Here is a 19,584-nt window from a genome sequence, read left to right on the forward strand (position 1 = left end):
TCTGCCTGCTCATTCTCTCGCTCTCAAATAAATAAATAAAATCTTTAAAAAGAGACAGAGAGAGAGAGAGAGAACCTACTTAGAATTTTTGATAGATAAAAGCAGGAATCTTAACATTTAGACAAAATGTTGTGCATTTAAATGCATACATATAATAACACCTTGTTATTTTAGATTAGACTCTTTTGGGAGCCTGGACATAGTTTGCACACTGGTTGAGTAGAAGTGTACTTTTGCTTAATAAATTCATGCTCTACATTTTTGGAAGTATATTTAGTCTTACTGAGGATGTTTTAGTTAAGGTTGCTATAACAAATACAGACTGGATGGTTTAAACAACATTTATTTCTCACAGTTCTTGAGGCTGAAAGTCGGAGATCAGATTCTGAGTGTTATTGGGTTCTCAGTAAGGGCCCTTTTCCTGGTTATGTCTTCATATGGCCTTCTTTGGTATATGCACGCAGAGAGACCTCAAGTCTCTTCTTTTTATAAGGGCATTAAATCCCATGATGAGGGACGTAACTTCATGACCTAATTTAACCCTAATCATCTCCCATGGGTCCCACACTCAAATACCTTCATACTGAGGATTAGGGTTTCCATATAGGAATTTGTAGGGGGCACAAATATTCAGTTCATAGCAGAAAGAGAAACAAAACCTTTTGAAGAATCACTAAGCAATTTTAGTTGCATTCATTTGTATACAAACAACATGCTATTTACATTGTCTAACGTAATTTCTGCTTTGCACTTTTGTAACAGTACAAGGCTGAAAGAGAGAAACATATAATGGAGGAGTATCAAGCTAGCTTGAAAAATAATTAGAACTCTTGATTTTATAAAGAGTAAGCTAATCTAGGGGCCCCTGGGTGGCTCAGCTGTTAAGCGTCTGCTTTTGGCTTAGGTCATGATCCCACAGTCCTGGGATTGAGCCTCATGTAAGTTGGGCTCCCTGCTCAGCAGGGGAGTCTGCTTCTCCCTCGGCCTTTCCTCTCCACCTGCTTGTGCTCTTCCTCATGCTCACTCTCTCAAATAAATAAAATCTTTTAAAAGACAAAGTAAGCTAATTTTAAGTATGATGTATATGTGTTACATATATTCATGTATCTTACTGAATATAAAAATTTAAGATTCCTAAATGACAAGATTACCTGTTTGATTTAAAGCAAATAGATGAGATTTGGATAGAATCTTTTTCTTTTTTTCTAAGATTTTATTTATTTGTCAGAGAGAGAGAGAGCACAAGCAGGCAGAGTAGCAGGCAGAGGCAGAGAGAGAAGCAGGCTTCCTGCTGGACAAGGAAACCAATGTGGGACTCGATCCCAGGACCCTGGGATCATGACCTGAGCGCAGGCAGGGGCTTAACCAACTGAGCCACCCAGGTGTCCCTAGAATCTTTTTCTATAAAGAGATTATGAGCTCTTGATTCAAGATGATTCCTTTCTGCCTATTATCTCCATCTTCTTCTAGCTTTCCAGAATGTTGTCTAAGAATAGGTTCTAGGGGCATGGCTCAGGCCTACCCCGGTTTGTTAGGTAGTCTTCACAGAGGGAGGAAGTAGATGGCTACAGTGGGTACAATAGATTCCACCTTGAGATGGAATTCCACCTTGTTCAGTAGTGTTCCTTGCAAGTTTTTGTCCAGGACATCCCTGAATGAACAGATAGTTTGCTTGCTCTTTATTGGCACTCTCCAGTATGGTAGCCACTAGCCACATGTGGCTATTGAGCACTTGAAATGTGGCTGGTCTGAGATGAGTGTGTAAATATAAAGCACACACCAGGTTTTGAAGACTTGGTACCAAAAAAGAGAGTAGAATAGCTCCCTAATAACCTTGGAATTTGTTACCATATTGAAATGATAGTATTTTGTAAGTATCATTAAAATTAATTTCATCTTGTCCATGTTTTTATTGTTTTTAATGTGCCTGTTAGAAAATTTAAAATCACGTATGTGGCTTGCATTTGTGGGCAGCAACTGAGCTATGTGATCATAAATAGTATAGTACATATATGTGTTAAATGACCATAGCAGCTTAAATTGTGTCCCCAAAGCAATTCAGTTGTGGAGTCCCTCTTGACCGTATTTTCTTTCTTTACATTTTTCTCCCATTCAGCCTCAATCTAGTTTGAAAGCCATTAGTGTCCCAGCACAGGATCTTTTCTTTCCCTAATCTTCATAGTATTTTAAGATAAATATTTATAAATTAAGATTTCATCATTCTTCCTACAGAAGTCACAAACATTGGCAATTCATTCACTAAATGAATATGAATAATTTAATACTCTATGTTTTGAAGAAGTGAAAACTATGGCCTTGGCCACTTTTCAGGTTCCTCTTTTCTCGGAGGAAGGCTTATGCCTGCTTGGTATTATTGACAGAATCTGAAGCTTATAGTTTAGCATAAAATACCATCCCTTTTCCTCCTAGAAAACATATACAACAACCGGGAAAATAAATGAAACTGCATAAATTCCATTTTTACTCAAATAAGAAGATAGATTTTTGTCTTCAGAAATCTTCAGAATCTGTCTTGGGAAATCTTCAAATTCCCAAGTGTTGCCAGAAGTGGCTGCAATCCAGTAGAGTCATGGATGGAGCAGCACTCAGGGGTCATGAAGCTGCTGGAGAACAACTGAAGGGCCAGAACGGTAATACTTCAGTAAGTGCCAGCACCAGGGAACTACGTAAAAATCAGCCCCCAGCCCTACAGTCTAGAAGCGTGAGCTGGAACCTCTATGCCCAAAGCTGAGATCTGATATTTTGCATTAGCTGCCAGGGCAAGGAGGAGTGAGGAAAATGTCTAACAGCAGCGGATGTCAGCATGCAACAAAAACACACATTCTTAACTTCAGGGGTGTCACCTTAGAAAGCAGAGCTGTTGTTATCCTTGGGACAGTGGTCAGTGAGGTAGCCAGGTATAACCAGGGGCAGTTGTGCTAGGGGCAGAAGCCCTTCAGGACCCAGCAGGGCAAAAAAGGAATTTGAAAGGAATAGTTTGTCACTGTGGCCTGAAAGAGAGAGCCCTTGGACTTCCAAGTATTAAAGGCTTGAGTTTTCCCCCAATCCTGCATTCACTGGAACCTCCTCCCTGGTCTTGGAAAACCTGAGCTCTTCATCCTAAATTACAAAATGTACTGATAAGGCATCAAATTAAATAAGTTCTGGGAAAAGAAAAGAATAAACATGAAAACCAGAAACAAAAACACACTGGCAGATAAAATCTTACCTGGTGCTCCCCTTTGCACTGAGTCCATTGGTCCTTCTGTGTATTTAGCTTATTACATTGATGGATGGAGTTTGATTTTTCTGTCTTTCACTAGAAAATAATGTTCTTGAGGGTAGAGTCTATTGTTCTACCATAAAACATAGTACCTGTGGCTTTGAAGACCTTTTGTACTTTGAAGAGGGCAAATGCTATAGGTAATAGTGTTTGTCATGATTTGGAAAACCATTGCCATCAAGGTCTCTCTAAATTAGAAAAAAGTGATATCAGCTAGGAATTGACCTAGTTTGTATTCCCATATTCCAGAGAACTGTATTCTGAGAAATAGTTCTTACCAGAAGAGTAAAAACCCTAAGACTTCTGCTCTAAGATGTCATAAAGAGCTCACTGAAATGATTTTCTTAATTCTTTGATGGAATCACTCTGTATAATCTAGCTCTGCTTAAACCAAATAGCCAAATGATAGTTGTTCCCTGAAATGTCATTTATTCTTTTCTAGCAATGCCAATCAATACCTTAATGAAGTACAAAGATAGCAGATACAAGATGGATCTGTTGTAACTTATATATCCTGTATGCCAGGTATAATTCCTTTTTCTTTTACCCCATGGCTATGGCTACTTGGTGTTTTAAAAATATTTTTTATTGGTCATGAATTTGACAGAATGAAAAAAAAATACAATTCAAACTTTTAGTTTGAATCTAGTAATATCTAGTTAATATGACCCCCGGGTTCTCCTTTTCTTTTCTTTTTTTTTTAAGGTTTTATTTATTCATTTGACACAGAGATATCACAAGTAGGCAGAGAGGCAGGCAGAGAGAGAGGGGAAAGCAGGCCCCCTGCGGGGCAGAGAGCAGGATTGCTGGGCTCAGTCCCAGGATCCTGAGATCATGACCTGAGCTGAAGGCAGAGGCTTTAACCCACTGAGCCACCCAGGCGCCCTGGTTCTTCTTTTTCTAAATGGATCTCTTCCCAGCAAATTTTGTGAGGAAGAGGAATAGCAGAGATAATACCTATATTGTTTGTGGAGAACATTCTCTTTCTTTCTCTTGCTGATTATAATCGTATCATTTGTGAAAGCAAACATAAGAAAGAAAGATGTTTGATACTGTGGACTTTGGCTGGTATATTAGTAACAAGATGATTTGGAAACACTTGTCATCTGATTCCTCATATAGTATTTATCTTTTCAAGTCAGGAGTTAAGAAGTCTTTAAGGATTGCATTCTTATCCTGGTGTTTTTTCTCTTTGGCGAAGGCCTACCATGCTACTGGGACTTTTTATATATTCAGTTTTCACAGATTTTAATGGGGGCATCATTAATTTCTAGATATATTAAAAAAATTGTGGAAAGTTTATTTCCATGGAATAATAGCCACTAAAAAACTAAATCCCTCTGGTTATTCTTTAAGATAAATTGTAACTGAAGAAATGAAAAATTGAGTCTTAGAGAGTAGATTTGTTCTCTTGGGTCCTACAGTTTGCAAATGGGAAATAGCAAAGTTTTATGAGGAAAAAAGTGTTTGTTGTAAAATGCGTTTCTTGATCACATGAGACGCTGGGAAATCAACTATACTTCTCAGTCCCCTATGATTTTTTCCATTCTCAAAACAACCATTGTGAAATGATTCGTAAAAATACAACCTTGACGTATGGGATCAACCATAGTCTTTCTGCCTTGTTTGAGGATCTTTAGACAACATTTCCATCTTAATTACTTTTGCGGTAGATGTTTTTTACTTCATTTAATCATAAATTGAAATTGTTTTACCATTTCTTGATACAACAAGTGTTTTATTATAGGGTAAGTCATTCACAGATGAACTTAAATCTGTTAGTTTTAGAGGATTCAGGGAGAGAAAAATAAATTTGGAATCATACTAGTTTAAAAATGATCCCTTAAATACCTAAACTAGTATACATGACTTACTACTTTATTTTACAGATGCATTGTATGTATATGTATATAATTTATGGTTATTATATGTCACATTATATGCACCACACCCTTATTTCCATTATTGAAGTAATTATGCACCATCTCCTCAAAGGAATCTTGAAATTATCACACTTGACCTTTTATCCCCCTTTATCCTGGTAAGTGAACAAGGAATTTTCCCAGCTAACTAAAAATTTAGCTAAAATTCTTAATCTTGGAATCTTTTGTTTGATAATATTAAGATCAAGTTCTGAACTTTGCTGGGGGGCAATGAGCTTAACTGCAAGAAACAGTTAATACTTTTTCAATAAAGCCATTGTCATTATCTTCTTCACTAATGAGTATTTTACCTTAATAAAATTAAGACAAGACTGATGGATTCCCTATCATTTACTTACGTTCTTTTAGTGTGAGGGAAGCTCTTATAGAGCATACTAATTTTTTTTTAATAATTAATTTATTTATTTTTATTTGCTTATTTACAGCATAACAGTGTTCATTGTTCTGGCATCACACCCAGTGCTCCATGCAGTACGTGCCCTCCCTATTACCCACCACCTGGTTCCTCAACCTCCCACCACACCCCACCCCCTCCTGCCGCCCCTTCATAACCCTCTGGTTGTTTTTCAGAGTCCACAGTCTCTCATGGTTCATCTCCCCTTCCAGTTTCCCTCAACTCCCTCTCCTCTCCATCTCCCCATGTCCTCCATGTTATTTGTTATGCTCCACAAATAAGTGAGACCATATGATACTTGACTCTCTCTGCTTGATAGAGCATACTAATTTTAATATGAAATTAACTTGTTCAAAGTTACTTTGTGCCTCATATGTGGCACTTCCTGTGAGTTCCAGATAGAGATAGAGGCACCAACTTTAAGGACCCCAAGCAATTTGGCCGAGTTTGAAGCATTGAGTAGTTAGCCTTTCCATTTTCCTACCCCTCTACCTCTCGTCATAGATTGAAAGCACAAGTATATAGTTTTCATTATCCTTTATGGAGAACATATTACTTTGAGATGAAATCTCAGAACGATGATCCTGGTTGTTACCAAACTAAGCTTTCATTTTCTCATAAGTAAAATGAAGTTAATACTAATTATAAGCTACCTCATAGAGTTACTGTGAAGATTAAATTAATGCAAGTTAATTAGGACTGTGTCTGATATATATACTAAACTTTGGGCGTTAGTATAATAATTAGTATGATTGATTTTACAAATGTCTATTGAATAACTTACTGGAACTGTGGTAAACTGTGGTAGACCCTGTGAGGGCTATACAAGAAACATTACATACCATTTTCCCATAGGGAATTACAACATAGTTGTGATCAAACAGACATGTGAGGATGTAAGAGCAGTCTGGTTGTGACATCTGTGACCCCAGTGTTGGCTGGGGTTGATTAAGCTGATGTGACTGGCTAGGCAGGTCGTTCCCTTTATCCCTCACTGCTCCGCGCGCATTTTTCCCTAAGCTGCTTTCTTGGTCAGAGAGGACCTTTCTTCAGTCAATGGTATATGAGTTCCCTCAAAGTCCATTTGTAGGAGAAGATAGGGTAGTCAGGCTTCCAAGACTCCTGACACATCCAAATGAGGCACTGCAGTCAGTCCTCCTTTCTTGAAAAACAAGAAAAACAAATGAAAAAACACGAAACGATGGTGAACTATGTATGACAAGATATAAATAAGGATCAGACTGTGTAGCCCAGGTTGTTGATGCTGCACAAGAATTCAGAAGAGTAGAAAATCAGTGAGGTGGGACAATGAAAGCAAGTCTCCCACAGGAGATGGCACTGGAGCTCTTTCTGGGAAAATGGCTACTGCTAGAGAAAAAGGATATTCCAGGTCAGTATGACAAGGGCCCATTCACAAGACAGTGAAGAAGCAGAATTGATGAAAACAGAGGCCTCCAGTTGCCGATGATAAGGAAATCAGAAAGTAAGACTTACATTCTTGTCTTAGATTTTAAGCATCTTAAGAGAAGTTTTATATTGAAACTTTCAGCACTTCCCTTTTACACATCTAACTCTATAGACCTGTTCCTACCACATTCTCATATGAATGCTGACATGTCACTTTCTCTGAGGCAAGACATTGTAAGTTTCAAGTTGTTTCTGCACTTTTATTACTGCAAGAGGACTTCTTGTCAGTGTAATTCATTGTGTTTTCTTGATGATGCAGTCAACATTGATTTTCTTTCTTTATTCCTACCTCTTGTTTTTTGTTGTTGTTGTTATTGTTGTTATGATGGCTCAGTTTCCACATTTATTTCTGCTGAACACCCTTTTGGGGAATAGCAGTGGAAGAAGAGTTATGCAATATTAACAAAAAGGGAAGAAAAGTTAAGCTAAAATGTTAAATATTCCTCTAAATAAATTATAAATTAGTATAGTAAGTCTTACAAATTGTCCCTGTATAAAGGGATTCTTTCCTTTCCTTGTGTTCTTAATACCTGGCAACTCTGCCCTCCCTTCCCTGAAAGATGTATGAAGAATCAGTACCCTAAACTGAACCATCATATTTGTGTTCAGTTATTTGTAGCAACATACACTAATCCATGAAATTTCTATCTCATTTCAAACTGTTATTACACATAGGAAATTGTTTCTGTAATCGTGTTTTTCATAGCCCATAATGGTTATAATTGGAAGTACTGTGCTCTTTGTATTTTATAAATAGCTACCTACTTTGAGTTTCACTTCCATGTCAGACTTCTTTTAAGGTTAAAAGTTTAGTATATACAAATTTGGTAAGTACTTTATAAGCAACATTGGTAGGTAGTTTATAAACAACATTATGTGTACTGTAAGAAAAAAATGAAGCAAAATATTTTGGATGATTTTAGGGCAATAGCAGATAAATAGAATCTAATCTGCCATATCTCTTCAGGATGCCTTCACTACTGGGCTCATAATCTTTTGAGTACCTCTCTAATGAATGACAGACTGTTGAAATTTAACTTAAGTGCTTCTGAAGTAGTTAAATTCCCTCAGTATCTGTGCACATTTAGATTGTAATTTTGTTGTGCTTTGTATACACATGGAATTGTTTTGCCTTATTTTATTTGCCATACAAAATTATATTTTACCGTGTAAAATAGTTGAAATGTGCTTGCCATTTTCAAGTGTGAGAGTAGAATTCCATTTAAAAACAGTACTAGTCGAGGGGCGCTTGGATGGCTCAGTGGGTTAATAAGCCTCTGCCTTCGGCTCAGGTCATGGTCTCGGGGTCCTGGGATCAAGCCCCACATTGGGCTCTCTGCTCAGCAGGGAGCCTGCTTCTCCCTCTTTCTCTGCCTGCCTCTCTGCCTACTTGTGATCTCTCTCTCTGTCAAATAAATAAATAAAATCTTAAAAACAAAACAAAACAAAACCAAAACAAAACAAAACAGTACTACTCGAAAGCTTCCAACTTGCTGCTTGGAACCATTTAAGTTATAGAACCTTAATTTAAATTACAGAACCCTTTTTCTTATATATCTGACAGAAAATCTATCAATGCTGTTTCTCATTTATTGTAACAAATTTCTTTGTATCCATCTCTAGATTATTTATATATAATAAATCTGCAGTGTCTTTTTGTTTTTATTAGCTATGTGTTTCATTTGATGGTAAAGATCGTTACTGTTATAAGCATTGTACTTGGTAAAATACGATGTAAAGATAGCTCCACTTCCTTGTAAAATTAATCTGATCTCAGAAGCAAAACATTGCTTTACTTTATTTATCCATCCAGAACAGGTTTACTCCCAAAAAGGGCATTTCAGTGCATTGACGACACACTCAGTGCTCATATTGATTCTAATGCCTCTTGGCTACTGCTGCTGCCTTGTTCCTCTTAATTTTTTCCTCTTTTTTTTTTTTTTGAGTCAAGGAATATTAATAGATTAAAAAACGTCTTGACTGATATTCTTTTATTTTTGGTGTCCTTTAGGTTTTACTGAATTCATTTTCCTTCTCTACTCTCGTTCTTCCCATTCCCATCCCAATATTTCACATGTAATCAGTTTAGACTCCTGAAACAGTTCTAGTCTTAGAAGGAAGCTTTTTTAATACCCGTTTTTGGGTATCACCTGCTAGAAAGTGAAAGGAGGCTCAGAACTTGTGAGTTTATAATAATAACCAAACTTTAGGAAATGAAGTATAATATTTAATTTTGACCTTAGAAATAAATTAACTTGGGTCCCACTAGCCATTATCAGAACATTTACAAAATAATTTATGCTGATTATTATGCCACAGATAGTTCCAGATGTTTTAGTTCCAGCTAAGGCTGTAATTCAGCAAGCAACATTTTTAAATTTTGCATGAATACCTCAGGTTTATTTTTCTAAAATTAAATTGGAGATTTTTAGGAAGCTGTTAAGCTCCTTCATTATTTCTATTATGCTTCATCTCTCATCTCATTTGTAGGAATCCTACTTTAAAATTCCCTAAGTCTAGGTAGTCTTTATCTTGTTTAGATCATTTCAGAACTTCAGCTGTCAGTTTTGGTTTTGCATATCAAAATATTTTATAGCAAAGTGATATATAAATTAGCTTTATATCCATCCATTTACAAATCTGTGTTACATTTTTCAAGTATTTTTTAGACTACCTTACTATCAATGATTAGTTCTTCCCCAAGGAGGTGTGTGTTGTTTTCTGTTTGTTTTTTCTTCCCTTTTTTTACTTTTGTTTTATACTTACTGAGCAACTCTTAATCACATCTACCTTGTGTCGGGCACTGTAATAGAAGCTTGAGATTGTAATATAAAATTGTATATGATGACAGTTCATGGTGTTTAGTAGGAGAGTCTTAAAATATGAAAATTCCCTATTAGTGGTTCCAGTGTTGAGTCATAGTGCATCCACAAGAAATTCCCTAAAAACCAGCATATGGGTTTCCACTTGACATTCAAGCTTCTACTTTCACCGTTTAAATCTTTAGTATTCAGATTACCACAATATCTACCTCATGTGGGTCTGTAGTAGGATTTACCAAATCAAACCTGCTGCCTCTTTAAGGCTATGAGCTCCTGGGGGTGGGGGTTATCTTTTTATCTTTTTATCTTATCTGGCCCAAAGTCTGGCATATATAATAAATGAGTCAGTTTTCATAAAGAGGAAGAAAGAAGATGGAGGAGAGCCAAGATGAATATAAGTTGGACTTAATCTTCCTCCCTTGTTGTTACCTTTCCTCCCCCACTTCTCTTTTTAAGTAGGTCATGTTGATTTAAAGAGATGCTGTGCACATCTGTGGAGGTGGGATTGAGTTTTGCAAGGCCCAGATTGATTCTGTTATGTAGAATTGATCAAGTTGTGGGGAATTCATTATCTTTAACCAAACTTCTTAATTATTAAAACAATGCCCATACAGCATGAAAATTAAGAACAAAGAACCAGAGAAGGAGAATTTTGATTCCTAGATTCCTAGTTCTATCTCTTACAAGCTGTGTGCCCTTAGGCAAATTAGTCATTTCTGTTAGCTTCCATATCTATTAAGTGGGGATAATAATGGTACCTAACTCCTGAAGTTCTTTAACAAGAACTTAAATGAGAATCCTACATTAAAATTAATACTAGGGAGAAGACCAATGTAATGTAAAATTAAGCTTAGCCCATGACCTTGCATATTGATGTTATTAGTGAATAACTATTATTAACATTGCTTTTGTAATTATTAGTACCAGTTTGTAATGCTATATCATTACATATGTATGTGTGTATACACACATGCAAATACACACATACGCAGTTGACCTTCGAACATCGCAGAGTTTGGGGCACCAACTCCACATGCAGTTAGAATTCTGGTATGACTTTTGACCCCCACCAAAACTACTGGTAGCTTACTGTTGCCTGGAAGCCTTACTGATAACATAAACAGCTGACTGATACATATTTTGTACGTACTGGGTTATTACAATAAAGTAAGCCTGAGAAAAGAAAATGTTACTATGAAAATCGTAAGAAAAAGAAAATACATTACTGTATTTATCAGAAAAAATTGGCATGTCAGTGGATCCATGCAGTTCACACCCATGTTGTTCAGGGGTCAGCTGTGCATACATACTTAGGCCTGCTGTTTACAGTATCTCATTTCCAATCTAACTACTTGGGAAATTTAATTAGTCATCAGAAGATCGTTTTGTGACTATGTGATCAAAGAAAGAGGGTTAGGTGATCCTAAACTATATCATTCGGGGCTTGGAAAGTCAGGTGTTCTGTGTTAGTGTCTACTTTTCTAGCATCCACATAACTCATTTTTGGTAATGAGTCTCTTTCTTCTTTCTTCCCTTCCGACCATCTGCCTCTCTCTCTTTTTCTCCTTCTTTCAAATATGTAGACATGCATGTAGCATATAAATTCTGGCAGATTTATATTTTCAACTCTTTTATTTGTCATTAACCGCCAACTTCCATATTTCACATAAGGCAATTAGTTTTTTCTTCTTTTTAACCTGACATGTGTTTTGAGACTATACCTTGGTCATTTAATGTATTCAACTGATTTTGATTTAATAAATACCTTGGTCATTTAATGTATTCAACTGATTTTGATTTAATAAATATTGAGAACGTATATTATTTAATCCTCAAAAGATCTCTGTGAAGTGAGCTAAACCCATTTTGTCCAACAAAATCCTAAAGCTGAAGAGGAGTTAAATGAGTTGCCTAAAGTAATGTAGTTAACACCCACTACAATCACAAGTAGGCAGAGAGACAGGCAGGGGGGTGGGGAAGGCAGGCTCCCCACTGACCAGGGAGCCCTATGCGGGGCTTGATCCCAAGACCCTGAGATCATGACCTGAGCCAAAGGCAGAGGCTTTAACCTACTGAACCACCCAAGCGCCCCTTCATTTCTTTTTTAAGGCCAGATAATAATTCCATGGTATGTATGCACCACATTTTATTTATCAATTTTTGATGGACATATGGATTGTTCCTACCATTTTTGGCTATTGTGAATAATGCTGCCATGAACATCGATGTACAAAGAAATGGGTTTTTTAGAAATGCATCTACCATACCATTTAAGTCATTCTGAAAGCCTGGTTAGTTTGAGAAGAAGATAACATGATATGACGATCCATCATGTTTTTGCTGAGCATATTCTAAAGTTGTAATGGCCATAACCTGCCCCCAAGAATTCACAGAAATCACTCAATAGAATGGGAAAAATGAATGGAAAAATACTGTGATTATTAGATAACCGCCATCTCATTTTTCAGGAATAGTCAAATTAGCCTAGCCACAAGGATATGAAGGTCTATAAGTCATTTACAAAATGTGGTCCTAGTCAGGAAGTATCATTTAATTTATATTAATGTGTTTTTTTCTTATTTATTTTTTAAGTAGGCTCCACCCCCAGCATGGAGCCCAATGTGGGGTTTGAATTCATGACCCTGAGATCAAGATCTGAGCTGAGATCAAGAGTCAGACATTTAACTGACTGAGCCACCCAGGTGGCCCTATATTAATGTTTTATGAAATATTAGAATTACCATGCATTATACCATTGATGGCAGTATCCAGTGAAAATGTCTTTTTTAGGGACATTTCATGATTTTCTGTTATTGGTGCGTGAGATTCTGGAACGTTGTCTTGAATACTTGATTATAGTTGTTACATTATTGAGGTAAGAACTATTAAGAACTATCTCACACATTGTGTTAGCTTTCAATTGTTAGTGGGTCAAAGCATATTTCAAGGATAAATATTGTCACTTGTAAGCAAAATAATTGACGTGCAATACAGCATACTAGACAGTCACTTTTACATTTGGAAGTAATTTTTAAAGACTTTTAGTATTATATAATTATATCTGTTTGGAACAGATATCAAAATAAAAGATAAAATGGACTGTGATAGTTCAGATTCTTTTACATAAGCTATTCAGCTGGTAATAAATTCCTTCAAGGGGTCTACGAACTACTACCAGTCAGTAGTTACTCTGTATGGAGCAAAAACATACTGATGAATTAAGGAGGAACTATCTATTGAGCTAACTCAAATATGCTGATTCATTTTTATAGTCATGAAAAAGATAAAATTAATTACTTTAATAATAATAAAGATTGCTAGTACATGGCTAGCAGTGAAAAAATATAATTGTTTACCTATTATAATCCATGTTTTAATATATAAAATATAGTATATTTACTAGGGGAATATTCAGATTAAACTTAATAGCAGAGAGAAGACCAATTTAATATGTATTCTATCAATGAAATACTTAGGCGGTTCTCTGTATTTTTCATTATAGTTCATGTGTCAGTCAGCATTTTGTAACGAGCTCAATGAAGCTGAAATTCAGATTTGCAGTAATTCTTTTCATTGTGAAATATAACAATCTCAGTCATTTTGGGGTCTGTGATTTAAAAAAACAACAACATTTTTCTCTTTGATTGATCATAGCTATTATTGAAATAGCTATTAACATGTGACATGATGATATAATTTAGACTAAAAAAAATTGAATTGTGAATTATATCCACTCAGCTTAAATTTCTCTGTTTCTACTCTCCAGAGCATCTTCTTTACTTCTTTTCCTGCAGAAATGGCTTCTTACCATAATGTTCCTACATTTTCCCAGGGGAAAACAAGGACCTCACGGTCAAATTCTTGTCCAAAGTATACAGGGGAAGCTAATACAACAAAAACAGAAGGAAAAAAAAAATATGATTTAGAATTTGCCAGTACAGGAAATGAAGATTTTATTCCATTTAATCTTTTAACAACACATAACAACACATAATATCCGTCATGGTGTCATTGTCAAGGAGATGAACATGTATGGATTCGATGATGATTCAGATGATTTCAGATGTTTAGATTTGAGGTTAATTCCTGCATACATCATTCTCCCATCTCTTGTTTTGTAGGTAGAAGTAAGCCACAGAATAATGTTTAGGATCATTAGATAACAAATTAGGCAGGAAACTTTATGTTTGTAATGATTTCCTTGTTAAAATCCACTTTCAAACTATTCTGCTTCATGTTCACACAAGCAGTTCTTCAAGTAACAAATCTATTCATTTAGAATGATCAGGGTGGATCAATTAAGAATTATTTGTAGGCTCAGTTTGATATATGGACTGCAAACTGTTGTAGCCTTTATTTTTTAAATATATTTAACAAAATTTGGAAGGTGAAGTTTGTACATTTTTTACAGCTTTATCAAGAAGTAATTGATACAATAAACTGCACACAGTTAAAGTGTGCAACTTGATTGGTTTTTATGTGTGAAATCATCACTCCCAGGATAAGATGATGAACATTTCCAACACCCTCCAGAATTCCCTCCTGTTCTTTCTAATCTCTCCTTCCTCTCACACCCTTCTTTGGCAACCACAGATCTGCTTGCTATTGAGAATTTATATTCTAGAATATTATACAAATGGAAGCATATAACTTGCTCTCCACACTTCTTTCAATATTAAAGAATTCATCTGTGTTGTTAACATATACCAATAGACCATTTCTTTTTATTGCTGAGTAGTGTTTTAGTAATAGGTACATCACAATTTATCCATTCATCTTTTGATGGGCATTTGAAATGATTCTAGTTTTTGGCTATTAGGAACAAAGCTCCTATGAAAGTTGAATACAAGTCTTTCTGTGGACATTTACTTTCGTTTTTTTAGGAGTTGACAGGTTTTTTTGTCTAAAGGAACACATAGTAAATACTTCGGGTTTTATAGGCTTGGATTTTCCCTTTGTTGCCCTGCGGTAATGAAAACTCCAGGTAGTAAGCTGGGGCAGAGGTGGGAATGATTTGGTTTGTTTTCCTTTCTTTCAGGTATTACTGACCTGTGCTGTTTCTTGTCCAACTTCTGAAAAACATTGTGTAACTTTGTGTATTTAGTTGTTTAGTGGGAGTAGCACCTAGTTCAGTTCTCCTGACGCTGTCTTGGCTGGGAGTGGAAAATTTGTCTAAATATTTTTTATCAGTTCTATTTCTTTTCTTCAATTTTAAAATACCATTATGCCCAGGTATATAAGTTCTGTTTTCAAATTATATTTATGCCATAGAATATATAGCTCCAGTCTGAAGGAAGAGGTGAGTGACTTTTGGATTCTCTAGGAGCTCATCTCTCTTTTTTTTTTAAGATTATTTATGTATTTATTTGACAGAGATCTCAAGTAGGCAGAGAGGCAGGCAGAGAGAGAGAGGAGGAAGCAGCTCCCCACAGAGCAGAAAGTAGGGCTCAGTCCCAGGACCCCGGGATCATGACCTGAGCCGAAGGCAGAGGCTTTAACCCACTGAGCCATCCAGGCGCCCCTAGGAGTTCATCTCTTAAAATACTCATCTATTTATACAGGAATATTAAAATATGTTAATTTGTGAATTAATGCTCTACCCCTCATTTAGGAGTCACTCTCTTACTGATTATTTTGTTGTTTTTTTCTTTGTGCTTTTTCTATTAAGACCTTATATTATACAGAAAAGTACATAAAACAAATAAATGTACAGTTTTATGAAATTTTATGTAACCAATACACACTTAACCACTACCCAGGACAAGAAAGAAAATATTTTCTGGCAAACTAGATGCCTCCAGCATGCTCTTTCTCATTCACAAACTTTTCCCTCCCACCAAAGATAACCACTTTCCAGATTTACTCCCTTGCTCTTCTGTATACTTTTACTACTTAAGTATGAATCTCTAAACTGCACAGTTTGGTTTTGCCTGTTTTTGAGCCTTACATAAATGCAACCTTATGTTCTTTTAGGTTTGGCTGCTTTTGCTTAGTGTCATGATATTGAAATTTATCGATGATGTGGGCAAATTCATTCTTTTTCATTGCTCTCTCTCCCTATAAAACACCATATTATATAAAGGCATTTGCATAGATGGCAGTTTGGGGTCATTACCTATAATAGTCAAACATACTTGTATGTGTATTTAGGTACACATGCACATATACATGTCTGATGTGTATATACTTGGGTGTTAGACATTTCTTCTTTTCAGTGGCTTCTTTCAGCCTCTTAATAATGTCTCTTTTTTTTTTAAGTTAGCATTTCTCCTCTTCCTAGTTTTGAGATATTATTGACATACAACATTGTATTAGTTTAAGGTGTACAGCATAATGATTTGATATGTGTATATTTTGTGAGGTGATCACTACAATAAATTGAGTTAACAGCCATCACCTCACATAGTTACAAAATTTTCTTTCTTGTGATAAGGACTTATAGATCTATTATTTTAGCAAACTTCAAATATACATAATACAGTATTATTAACTATAGTCCCCATGCTGTACATCACATCTGCAGAACTTATTTACCTTATAACTGGAAGTTTGTAACTTTAGCTACCCTCATCCATTTCCCCCAACTCCCATCTCTGGTAGTGACTCTGTCTGTTCTCCGTTTCTGTGAGTTTAGTTTTTTTTTTTTTTTTTTTTAGATTCTACGTATAAGTGAGATCATATAGTATTTGTCTTCTCTGGATGACTTACTTCATTTAGCATAATGTCCTTGAGATTTGTAGTGTTGCAGTTGACAGGATTTCCTTCTTTTTGTAATGATTGACTAATACTCCATTTTGTATGTATGACACATTTTCTTTATCCATTCATCCACTGATGGGCACTTAGGTTGTTCCCATGTCTTGACTATTGTAAATAAAGAGATTTCATTTCTTTCAGATATATACCCAGAAGTAGAATTGCTGGATCTTATGGTAGTTCTACTTTTAATATTTTGAGGAACCGCCATGCTGTTTTCCATAATGGCTGTAGTATTTTACATTCCCACCAATAGTATACAAGGGTTGTCTTTTCTTTGCATTCTCCGTATCATTTGTTATTTCTTGTTTTAGGGTTGGTTTTTGTTTTTTAATAATAGCCGTTCTAACAGATGTAAGGTAATATCTCATTGTGGTTTTGATTTTCATTTTCCTGATGGTGATGTTGAGTACCTTTCCTTGTATCTGTTGGCTGTCTGTATGTCTTTTACTTCCTCTGCTCCTATTTTAATTGGATGTGTGTGGCTGTTGAATTGTTATGAGTTCTTTATTTATATTTTGGTTATTAACAACTTATCAGACATTTAATTTGCAAATTATTTTCTCCTGTTCTGTAGGTTCTCTTTTCATTTTGTTTATTGTTCCCTTTGCTATGCAGAAGCTTTTCAATTTGATGTAGTTCCACTTGTTTATTTTTGCCTTTGTTGTCTTTGATTTTGGTGTCAAAAAACCATTGCTAACACTGATGCCAAGGCGCTTTTATATTTTCTTCTGGGAGTTTAATTGTTCCAGATCTTACATTCAGTTCTTCAATCTATTTTGAGTTAACTTTTTGGTGTGGTATGGGGGGCACTCTTTCTTTCTTTCTTTCTTTCTTTCTTTCAACTATAGTGGACAATGTTATATTAATTTCAGGTATACAATAAAACAATCTTTTTCTGGGGTCAAAAAGGAACTACATGTTCAATAGAAATAAGACATTAGAATCAGAAGGATCCTTAAAAATCATTTCGCCCAATCCCCCAATCCAATGTGGCAATCCTCTGTAGTACCCTTTTCCCTCAAGTTTTTGAGCCTATGAAATGAGAAAGGGAGCACCTTATCTCACATAAGCCATTTCACACTTGGATTTCTTGAGCCAAAACTTGCTTTTTCCAACCTCCACTCATTTGATGACGAACAGAAGAATTCTAATTCCCACTCCACACAGCAGTTTTTAAAATGTTGGTAGATGGTGATTATGCACCGCACTTCCCCCACACACCCATCCCTGCCAACAAACATGTGTCTTGAAGTATAAATATCTCAGATTGCTTCTAGTACTTTTTTAATTTGTTGAGGGGCAATCTTTTTCCCTTTCTTTCTTTCTTTCTTTCTATCTCTTTTTTTCTTTTTTGACCACTCAGCATTCTTCCTCCAGACACACTCCAGTCTGATCGGTCCCCAGGCCACTGACATTCACAGAGTCTACGCCACATCCATGCCATCACTGCCTGGCACGAGAGGCAGGTGTGTCTCCTCATGTACTTGAACTTCCGCCGGGTCCTCCAGAGAGCAGAGACAAGAATCCAAAACCAAATTCTTCGTTAGCCAATAAATTCTTCAGTAAATCCACCCCAGGATAGAAAAGACATCTTGGGCAGCTTCCTGGAGACTTGTATGAACTTAAATCATCCCCCTCCCCCATCTCCTTCATAAGAACAGGCGGATACTCACCACATGCTATGTTGCTTTGATATTCATGCTTTGCGTCTAAGGGCAACAGTGTGCATTTAGTCCTAAATTTTACCATGTTTGACTCAATCAACCCTTCTTGTGTGTGAAGATCACTTTTTAATTTTGGCTTTCTGGTTGCTGTGTCACCTGCCCATCAGGCAGGCATAATTAATCCACTTTCTCCTACCACATACCCCCTCTCCCCAGAGGACACTACTTACAGGGTGAGAAACCTCCACGTGATCGTCCAAGCTCACCAGAGACAATAGATATTTAAGTTCAGTCAACATTGTTGAGTGTTTGAGCCAGGCCCACAGGCAGGGGAAGGAAATGCAGACAGAAAGAGACAACAATCCATGTATTTGGGGACACCTGTCGGGGTCTTCCACAGGCTACCAACATGGACACGAAGAACTCAAATGTGGGGCCTGGGACTGAGGCTCTGGAGCACGGTGACGACAGCCATCCATGTGATGGAGACCGTCCAGGGAGGCCTGAGTGAGGGGAGGGCAATGGACTGGAGCCTTGACCAATGAGAAGGAGCTCAGTGGGCAGGGCTGGGGACTAGGGAGACAAGACAAACCTGCAGGCAATGGGTTTTTAAATGATGCAAGTGACAGAACTATTTTTTGTTTGTTTGGGGATATCCTTCTCCCTTCTGGAAACTCTGCTGAGTCGCAGTCCATAACCTAACTGTCCTCTCACAATCCTTTCCTCAACCGCAAGTGGCTTGTTTCACTGCTGTCTTTTCAACTGGGACTTTATAATAAAGGTATTTCTTTTCTATGGGAAAACGTAAAGCAAGACCACGCCCCGTTTACAAGTCAGGGGCGAACTGCTACCCCATCTGCCACAGTCAGACCCCTGGAGGTGTGGGCCTGAGCTGGGGGACCAGCCACACAGAGGCCTTTCAGAACTTTCTGGATTTTGTCCCACCCCTTGCGGGGTGCCCACTCCGCTTTCATTTTCTATGTGGCCCTTTATTTCCTCTGAACATGGACTGAGAAGCTGGGCTTGGGTTCTGAGTGTGTGCTTGTCCAATACGGAAGTCCTTCAGCAGAAAAAGTGCTCTCCGACTCCCGGTGGTGCTTTTGTTGATAAACAGGCTTGTCACAGTTTTGCCCTGGAATTCAGTCTCTAGTTTCTGCTTGAAATGATGAATGGTTGCGGGAGCCAGAGCTGAGGAACTCTCCCCCAACCTTCTCTTCTACTGGAAGTCCCTGGGCTCCCAGCACCATCGTCC

At 36.9% G+C, this 19,584-nt stretch overlaps 1 protein-coding gene across 1 annotated transcript in view; it reads right to left on the bottom strand.

Annotated features, from left to right (window-relative positions):
* Positions 1–2,467: 2,467 nt before the first annotated feature.
* Positions 2,468–19,584, bottom strand: part of LOC123945468 — a 40,569-nt gene continuing 23,452 nt past the window's right edge. The window contains exon 3 of the mRNA XM_046010482.1: positions 2,468–2,635. Coding sequence (XP_045866438.1) covers positions 2,522–2,635 — 114 coding nt within the window. The 3' untranslated portion in view covers positions 2,468–2,521. The remainder of the gene's footprint in view (positions 2,636–19,584) is intronic.

The sequence above is a fragment of the Meles meles genome, chromosome 1, assembly GCF_922984935.1.
Source record: "Meles meles chromosome 1, mMelMel3.1 paternal haplotype, whole genome shotgun sequence".
Taxonomy (NCBI): Eukaryota; Metazoa; Chordata; class Mammalia; order Carnivora; family Mustelidae; genus Meles; species Meles meles.